This window comes from Octopus bimaculoides, chromosome 20 (genome assembly GCF_001194135.2).
Source record: "Octopus bimaculoides isolate UCB-OBI-ISO-001 chromosome 20, ASM119413v2, whole genome shotgun sequence".
Lineage (NCBI taxonomy): Eukaryota > Metazoa > Mollusca > Cephalopoda > Octopoda > Octopodidae > Octopus > Octopus bimaculoides.
Genome location: NC_069000.1, coordinates 35258778 through 35269256, shown reverse-complemented (window position 1 = coordinate 35269256; position 10479 = coordinate 35258778). Strand labels below are relative to the sequence as shown.

The window sequence follows — 10479 nt, the reverse complement described above, 5'->3', positions numbered from 1 at the left end:
AATATCCATGTGTGTGTGTGTGTGTGTGTATATATATATATATATATATATATAGAGAGAGAGAGAGAGAGAGAGAGAGAGAGAGGGAGAGAGATACCTTGCTAATGTCAACTGCTTTACAGAGTGTTCTGGGTGCTTTTCTTCATGTCACTGGCATGGGCAAGGTTGCTAAGTGACTGACAAGTCAGGAAAAGAACAAAAACAAAAAGACCACTCCCACCCAACTAAATAGTGAGGGAGCAATGGAATCCATGATGATAAGGTGGCCTTAGACCAGGTGTTTGGAGGATTTCTCAATCATTTTTCTGTGGATGAATGAGGAGAGTTGCATAAAGAAGTGCCGATCACTTAAAGTGGTATGAAGTCGTGGAACAGGGAGGCCCAAGATATATGGCACATTGCTCAACTCGAGAAGACTGGCCCACCACAACAAATTTTAGATCCAAGGTGCCACGTAAAAAGCGTTGGTGTGGGTACTGGTGCCATGTGAAATGCTCTGGTGCTGGTGCCACATAAAAAGCACTCTGTGGAGTGATTGGCATGAGGAAGAGCATCCAGCCATAGAAACCAAACCAAAACAAGCTATGGAACCTGACACAGCCCCTGGCCCTGCTAATTCCTGTCATGCCGTCCAACCCATGCTAGCATGGAAAACAGACCTTAATATTTTGATGATGATGGTAATGATGATGACAAGAATGGGATGGGCTCTATGACATCAGCTTTTTCCTGTCTGAAGACATGCATTTCATACTATTAAATACTTTGCTTCAAAGTGGAAGTGGAACCTATTGTCAGTCAAACTGATTGAGGCAGGCAGAGTTATGTACCATCTTCAAAAGCACAACTTCAATGACTGTAATGATAGCAAAGCCTGAATTCATAACCAATTAAAGCATAAACTAACGCACCCCCCCCCCTCATTTTAATGTTAATGTAAATATAATTGCTGATTATTTGCAAGGAAACTATAAACTTTACAAATGAAATGGTTTTTGGTCTGCTTTCTTTTTTATTATTTTGACCCAATTAAAACTGTTGCCTTTAATAAGCTACAGTTTTAATTGAACCAAAACACTGAAGGCAAACACTAGTGACAGTTTTTTTTTTTGTTTGTTTCAATAGATTTTATTTCAATTTCTACTGTTTATTGAAAATATAATTGTACATTTGAAATATCATCATCATCATCATTGATATCCTCATCATCATATGCAAAACAAATAATACATTTTATATATGATAGCTACCACATGATGCACCTCGTTGTAATGATGTCTTATTATTATTATCATTATTTGTATTTCGCTTGTCAATACATTATGAGTTCAAATTCTGCTGAGGTCGACTTTCCATTTCATCCTTTTGGGGTCGATAAACTAAGTACCAGTGAAACACTGGGGTCAATGTAATCGAATAGTCCGCTTCCCACAAATTTCAGGCCTTCTGCCTTTAGCAGAAAGGATAATTATTATCCTTATTGTTGCTGATGCTGCTGTTTTTGTTGTAGTTGTTGGTCTTATCATGATCATCCTTATTATTATATTCAAATTCCGTTGAGGTTGGCTTTGCCTTTCATCCTTTCAGGGTCGATAAAACAAGTACCAGTTGCATACTGGGGGTCAATATAATCGATTTATCCCCCTCTCCCAAATTCCAGAACTTGTGTCTATAGTAGAAAGGATTATTATTGTTGCAAAGTGTCCAATGGACAAGCATGACTATATTGTCGTGGCATCTCTTATATTCCTTCTGGACTAGTGGCGTACATTGGCTTAGTGGTATCTTGTTTCTCTTTACGTTCTGAGTTCAAATACCAACGAGGTCGACTTTGCCTTTCATCCTTTCGGGAGTTGATAAAATTAATACCAGTTACGCGCTGGGGTTGATGTAATCGACTTAATTCCTTCCCTCAAATTTGAGGCCTTGTGCTTCCAGTAGAAAGGATTATTATTATTATTGTTATTATTATTATTATCATTATTATTATTATTATTATTATTATTATTATTATTAATATTAAGACAGCAAGCTGGCAGAATTGTTTGCATGCTGCGCAAAATGCTTAGCAGCATTTCATCTTTCTTTTCTTTTCAAAACCTCCCAGTCTTTCATCTGTCGTTTGTTTTAGTCATTAGACTGTGGCCATGAAGGAGCACTACCTCGAAGAATCTTTAGTGGAAGAAATCAACCCCACTACTTATTTTTGTTCTTTTTAAAGTCTGGTACTTATTCTGTCAGTCTGTTTTGCCAAACAGCTAAGTTACAAGGACACAAACACACCAACACATGTTGTCAAATGTTGGTGGGGGACAAACACAGACACAAATACATACACACACACATATATATGATGAGCTTCTTTCAGGTTTTGTCTACCAAATCCACTCACAAGGCTTTGGTCAGTCTGAAGCTATAGAAGAATACACTCGCCCAAGGTGCCACACAGTGAAACTGAAACAAGAACCATGTGGTTAGGAAGCAAGCTTCTTACCACACAGCCATGCTTGCACCTATGTACAAAATATTTTTCTACCATACCAATTCCTTTTAATTACCATTAGAAAAAAAAAATATTGAATAAAATTTATCTTGTCTGAAGAACTGATTACGAATTAATGTTTTTTTTTTCCTTTTTCAATTTACATAATATAATTAATAACACAAAAACAAAAAAATACAAATTTAATTGTTTTAATTATAAAATTATTTTGACTAAAAGAAAAAAAAAAAGAAACATTTACTTATTTCTTTAAAGTAATTTCTGAAATTTATTTAAGAAAATGCATTTGAGTGAGCTCTAAAAATCATTGTGTGTGTGTGTGTGTGTGTGTGTGTGTGTGTGTGTGTATGCACGTGTGTGTACATACATACATACATACATACATACATATATGCATACATATACTGACTACTCATTGAGGCAATCATGCCTCAATTCGATAAATACTTCTGCTAGGTCTGTTGAAGCCATCATGTCAGCAACAGCTGTTTACTTCATAAAGGGTTTTTTTCCCCAAATAATTCATCAGTGAAAAGCTAGTTCTTCTGAACTGTTTCTCATTCTGACAGAAATGTGTTCTAACAAAACCCTGACTTGCATACATAATAGACTTTCTCATTTATTCTCAAGGAACAATTGTTCCAGTTGTATAATCAATGGAGTCAATTATTCGTTATGTCAGAATTTAAGCGGCTGGGTGTTCCATAGATATTTGTACTTTTAATGTAATGTGATCCTTGTTCAGAGTCGGCATGACACTGTATGTGATCAGGTTGGCCTTAGAATTACAGCTACTGCTCAAGTTCATCAAAGAGGCCTTCATCAAATATTTTCTACCGAATTTTACTCATAAGGCATGAGTGTGTGGTTAGAAGTTTGATCCCCAACCACATAGTTCTGAGTTCAGTCCCACTGCATAGCACCTTGTGCAAGTGTCTTCTATTACAGCCCTAGGCTGATCAAAGCTTTATGAGTAGATTTGGCAGACAGAAACTGAAAGAAACCTGTCGTATATATATATATATATATATATATATATAAATTTTGAGAATTTGGTTATGGTTAATCAAATTAAACAATAGGGCAAAAATTGGATATTAATTAATATCAATTTAATACCAGGCAACCAGCACATTAAAAGAATCAGGGAGATTCAGAAAAATTATCAGTAGCTTAAAGGATTATTGTATCTACATATAAAAATATATATAAGGGAGGCACTGAAAGGATGTTTAAGGACCACATACTGCCCTGGGAGCTGCGATTGAGTATAGCTGCCCTATAAAGTAGGAAAGTCATCCAAATATGAAGGTATTTCACCCCGTTTGAGTGACATCCAAATTTATGCAAAAAAAAAAAAACCCGTCTCCTTTAGCTGCAACTATCATAGCAGAGAGTATTGTAGTTTGCTTAAAGCATTGCGTATTGTTTGTAAAGAATAAAAAGTTTTGAATGGTACAACAATGCACTATAGTGCAAAAAATGGACTATATACCTGTTGGAATTTAGTTATCCATAGTCCGATGATATTTCGGAATACAGTTCCTTCAGATATTCTTAGATGGAGTCGCTTTGGAAAACAGGTTATAGCAGCGACTCCATCTAAGAATATCTGGAGAAGGAATTGTATTCCAAAATATCATCGTACGATGGATAACTAAATTACAACAGGTATATAGTCTATTTTTTGTATTATAGTGCATTGTAGTACCATTCAAAACTTTTTATTCTTTAACATAGCAGAATTTGATATAAAACAAAAGTGATAATGAAAACAATCTTGCTGTTGTTTAACCCTAGGTTAGTCCTGATTCAGTAGACCTATGATCGAAAGTATTCCAACCATGACCAGACCATCTGTTTAGGAATATCTGAGACAGCTGGTATATATTTTTTTTTTTGCTTGATAGCGAGTAGGGGGGGGGGGCAACTGAGGGAGATTGGGTTGTTATTTTCTGCATATTGAATGTCTGTGTAAAGACTGTCTTGTTGACTTGATGATGTCAATGATAATGATCATGATGACAATGAAGATGACGATGATGATGATGATGGTAATGACAATGTTAATGATTGGATAACGATGAAATTGTAATATAAATGATGATGGAAAGGATGATGATGAAGACAATAGTGATACCAATGATGATGATGATGATGACGAAATATAATTGTAATATAAAAGATGATGACATGAATAATGATGATGACGACGACAGCAATGACAATGAAAATGATGATGATGAAGATGACACAGAAAACAATAAGTTTATAACAGGATGTTACAGATCAAAAAAAAAAAAAGGAGAAAAATTAAAAACAAAAAAGAACAAAAAGAGAAAAATTAAAAGGAAAATGGAACAAAAAAATCTTCTGAGCTTGATTCTATTTCTTTCCATTATTCTACATTTTCTTCCCACATGGCGCCATTCTTTACAGCAAAACACAAAAGATCTCATCTTGGCAACAATAAGAATCACTCTAGAACTTCCTTCTATGCCTGTGCTGAGACAATCATTTGTTGAGCAAGACGCTGGCAAACACTTCCGACACAACGTAACCAATTCACATCACATTCCATTTTCACAAGATCAAGTGCTCAACCTACAGCTTCAAACCAAAGCCGGAAGACGAGAAGACTACAAGTCTTCAGTCTGGTTTCTTGTCACAGACTTCCCACACTCTATGTCTGTCGTTATGTCATTCAAACAAGACAAGTCTGGAGCATCAAGTGACAGAATATAACAGAGATAATTCCATGAAAAACGGTAGTAGTAGTAGTAGTATTGGCAGTGGTGATGTTGCTGGTAATGGTGGTAGTAGTCGTAGTAGCACCAGCAGCAGCAGTAACAACAGCAACAATAGTAGGTGTGGTAATGGAGGTGTTGTTAGTAGTAGTGTGGAGGCGCAATGGCCCAGTGGTTAGGGCAGCGGACTCACGGTCATAGGATCGCGGCTTCGATTCCCAGACCGGGCGTTGTGAGTGTTTATTGAGCGAAAACACCTAAAAGCTCCACGAGGCTCCGGCAGGGGATGGTGGCGAACCCTGCTTTATTCTTTCACCACAACTTTCTCTCACTCTTACATCCTGTTTCTGTTGTGCCTGTAATTCAAAGGGTCAGCCTTGTCACACTGTGTCACGCTGAATATCCCCGAGAACTACGTTACGGGTACACGTGTCTGTGGAGTGCTCAGCCACTTGCACGTTAATTTCACGAGCAAGCTGTTCCGAAGATCAGATCAACTGGAACCCTCGACGTCGTAAGCGACGGAGTGCCAACAACACAGCAGTAGTAGTAGTAGTAGCAGCAGCAGCAGCAATTTAACCCCAGTTTAGCCCAGACAGAACAGATTTATGATCAAAGACATTCAAGCCATGACCACCCCCCCATTTAAAACATTATTTTTAGACATAGTCTATGTCAAACTACAACATCTAATATATCTCTATTTCCTTCCTGAGTAGGGTTGATATCTGAAGTAAATTTGGCTGCTATTTCTAATGGTTCAAGCACTGACATAAAAGTTTGCTCTTCATAGACTCAAATGTAAAAAACTATTGTTGTTTAGCAAGATGCGTCATATAATTACCTCATAATTAAAAGCACCTGTGCGGTACCTAATAATTAAAAGCTCCTGTGCGGTACCTAATAATTAAAAGTACCTGTGTGGTACATAAAATCACCCAGCACGGCAGTATGAAGGGTAACCAACTGTAGGAACCATGCCAAATCAGACTGGAGTCTGGTGCAGCTCCCCAGTTCTGGTCAAACTATCCAACCCATGACAGCATGGACAATGGATGTATCATGATGATGATGATGATGATGATGGTGATTTATCTTTTACTTGCTTTGGTCATTGGACAGCGGCCATGCTGGGGTACCACCTTGAAGGCTCCATGCCAAATCAGACAACTGGAGCCTGTCAAACTGCCCGAACCATGTCAGCATGGACAATGGATGTTAAATGATGATGATGATTGCTGGAATCATAAGTATACTCAGTCAGGGTTGACCAGGGGCTCAATAACAACAACAACAACAGCAGCAACACCAACAACAACAACAACAATAATAAAATATTCTAATTACCTGTTGTAAGTTTCCTTCCACATCTTGAATGTGACGTTTCAGGACAGAGGCTACTTTCTGCTCGATAGGTGACAGTACTCGGCTGAACTGTACCACTGCGGCGTCCCAAAGAGGTTTGGTGAACGGATTGTAGAGAATGGGGTTGAGACCAGTGAACGGCCGGAATACTTGTGACATGTTCAGTTCCTGCTGCTCCTGGGAACTGAGCAAGTGCGTCAGTTGCTCATGGATTGAACGAAGAGTCAGGACCTGCAGATATATGTAGTATTTACATGTGTTACTTGTGCTGTAGTGAAACTTAAGGGATTCAGACAGTTGCATACATATGTATAGATACAAACAGTGGCACACATGTATATAGATGTACACAGCTGTATACATGTGTATAGATGTAAACAGTTGCACACATGTGTATACATGTAGACAGTTGCAGACATGTGTACAGACGTAGACAGCTGCATACATGTGTATAGATGTAGACAGCTGCATACATGTGTAGACATAGACAGCTGCATACATGTGTATAAATATAGACAGTTACATACATATGTATACATGTAGACAGCTGCATACATGTGTATAGGTGTAGACAACTGCATACATGTGTATACATGAAGACAGTTGCACACATGTGTATACATGTTGACAGCTGCATACATGTGTATACATGTAGACAGTTGCACACATGTGTATACATGCAGACAGTTGCACACATGTGTATACATGTAGACAGCTGCATACATGTGTAGACATAGACAGCTGCATACATGTGTATACATATAGACAGTTACATACATGTGTATACATGTAGACAGCTGCATACAGAAGTGCTGATCACTTAAAGTGGATGGAATTTGTGGAAGAGGGAGACCCAGGAATACACGGGACGAAGTATTGAAGGCTGATCTCTGAGCCTTATGAAAGAGATGACTAAATGACTGAGATATCTGGCACCTTGCTGTATTCAAGAAGATCCAGCCACTGCAACAAAATTGATACCAGTGCTGGTGCCACATAAAAAGCATTCATGCTGGTGCCATGTTAAAAATAATGGTGCTGGTGCCACATAAAAAGTACCCAGTGCATTCTGTTGAGTGGTTGGCATTAAGAAGGGCACCCAGTCATAGAAACCATGCTAGAACAGATGATGGGAGCCTGGTGCGACCCTGTCCTTACTGGCTCCAGTAAAATCATCCAACTTATGCCAGCATGGAAAATGAATGTTAAATGATGATGGGGATAATTATGATGATGATGTAGTTTTGTGCCAGGTGATGAGATGTTAGAGTATGAATAGAGGGACAGAAATAGCTGTCTTGCAGAAAAGGATATAGCGGAGGTTAAATATTTTGTATTGATACTCTTTTACTTGTTTCAGTCATTTGACTGCTGTCATGCTGGAGCACCACATTTAGTCAAGCAAATTGACCCAGGACTTGTTCTCTGTAGACCTAGTACTTCTTTTATCAATCGCTTTTGCTGAGCTGCTAAGTTACTGGGACGGAAACACACCAACATCAGTTGTCAAGCAACGGTGGGGGACAAACACAGACACACACACACATATATGTATATACATGATGGGCTTCTTTCAGTTTCCGTCTACAAAATCCACTCACAAGGCTTTGGTCGGCCCGAGGCTATAGTGGAAAACACTTGCCCAAGGTGCCACGTAATGAGACTGAACCCAGAACCATGTGGTTGGGAAACAAGCTTCTTACCACACAGCCACTCCTGCACCTATAAATTATTAAAAATGAGTCAGACATCACAGTCAGTTAGCACAAACTTTAAAAAAACAATTACAGTATGTCGGACGTTTTGGGGGTGCAATCCCATCATCTCACAAGTCCTTTCTAAGCATACATATCCTATGCTTGATAAATGTTTTACATTATTTAATGACTGTGTTACCTTTTTTAATTATCTAAATGAAAAATTCCCCTTGAAAGAATAAAGGAAGGTTAACAAACTTTCAACTGCCTGTTGGCTATTTGCAATGAGTGGATGACAATACTACTAGGCTGACAAAAGCTTTGTGAGTGGATTTGGCAGACAGAAACTGAAAGAAGCCCATTGCTATCATCATGATCATCATTGTTTAATGTCTGCCTTCCATGGTTTGACAGGAGCTGGCCAGGCAGAAGACTGCACTAGACTTCTGTGTCTGTCTTAGCAGGGTTTTTACGGCTGGATGTCCTTCCAAACAACGACCACCCTGCAGAGTGGACTGAGTGCCTTTTAAGTGACACCAACACTGGAGAGGTCATATTTTGCATGGTTTTTTACAGCTGGATGCTCTTCCAAATGCCAACCACTTCACAGTGTGGACTGGATGCTTTTTATGTGGCACCAGCACTGGCAAAGTCACCAAGTAACTTGCAAGACAAGGAATCTTTAAGAGGGGAGAGGGCATTGGAGGAGGTGGTTTTGTGTCAGCTGATGAAAGGTCAGAACATGACAGAGAGACAGAGAGGCAGAAACAGGTATCTAGCTGTAGAGGGGGTAATGGTTACCAGGCATAGATTGGAAGGTTTGACAGGAGCTGGCAAAGTCAGGGACCACACCACATTCCATTGTCTGTTCTGGCATGGTTCCTATAGCTGGATGCCCTTCCTAATACCAACTACTTTACAGTGGGTACTGGGTGCTTTTTACATGACCCCATTAACAGTATTTTTTATGTGCTTTTACATGGTGCCATCCTCTCGATATCATGTGATAATTATAAACAAGTATTGCTATCGCACAAGCATTGTTTGTTTCCAGTCTTCCATGTATAACATGTCGGGTAATGGGGAAAAATTACCTTGCTTAGGAAAAGGTGAGGATTAGCAACAGGAAGGGCATCCAACCTTAGAAAATCTGCCTCATTAAATTCCATCTGGTTTACGCTAGTATGGAAAAGTGGATATTAAATGATAATCATGATGATGGTGATGATGATGAAACCAATTAAAATATATTTCATTTAATACAGAATCACAAGGAAAAACATTCTTTAGACATAGCATACATTTACACTCTACAGTATGAGAGCAATAAAGAGTAGCTATACTTATATACATATTTAATCTTTAGAACTTGAGAAGTGGAAAATAGCTATGCATATATGCATACTTAATATATAACACCTGAGAAACTATAGTGTTACACACATATACACATAAACACACAGCCACCAACAACACTACCAATATCATCATCATCATTATGATCATTTTATTTCCCGTTTCCATGCCAGTATGGGTTGGATGGATCACCACTGCCAAAGTCAGAACATTCAAAGATGCTGCTTGTCTAAATCAGGGGTTTTCAAACTTTTTGACTTGCGGACCCCTTTATATTTCAGGCTTTACCTTTATAAACGCTTATGAAATTTATACATAAATATTTGCTTAAAATAACATATATTTTTACATTTATTTATTTAACAGTATTTAACAAATAGGTTTATTGTCAATTAAAAGATTTTGATTAAAAAACATATATAAAATCAAATTGCCCATAAAAAGTATTTGCTGTCCACGGACCCCCTGTCTTGTCCTTGTGGACCCCCTGTGGTCCGCGGACCACAGTTTGAAAACCCCTGGTCTAAATGGCTCAAGTTTTTTTTTCATTTTTGGATTAGGTGCCATTTAAAAAGCACCCATGCTGGTGTAACATATAGAGCACCCACGCTGGTGCCACGTACAAAGCATGTGTGCCGATACTAAGTATAAGCACCTGTGCTGGTGCCATGTAAAAAGCACCTGTGGTGGTGCCACATAAAAGCACCTGTGCTGTTCACTGCATAAACCCAGAACACTTTGTAAAGCGGTTGGCATTAGGAAAAGCATCCATTTGGTATGGATGCCTCTTATGTGTTTAAATGTATACTGT

The 10479-nt window shown here is 38.4% G+C and overlaps 1 protein-coding gene across 1 annotated transcript in view; it reads right to left on the bottom strand.

The window, feature by feature from the left end:
- Window positions 1-10479, bottom strand: part of LOC106875444 (cytoplasmic dynein 2 heavy chain 1) — a 297845-nt gene that overhangs the window by 252350 nt on the left and 35016 nt on the right. Inside the window, exon 6 of the mRNA XM_052974965.1 lies at window positions 6598-6846. Within this exon, the coding sequence (XP_052830925.1) occupies window positions 6598-6846 (249 nt within the window). The remainder of the gene's footprint in view (window positions 1-6597; window positions 6847-10479) is intronic.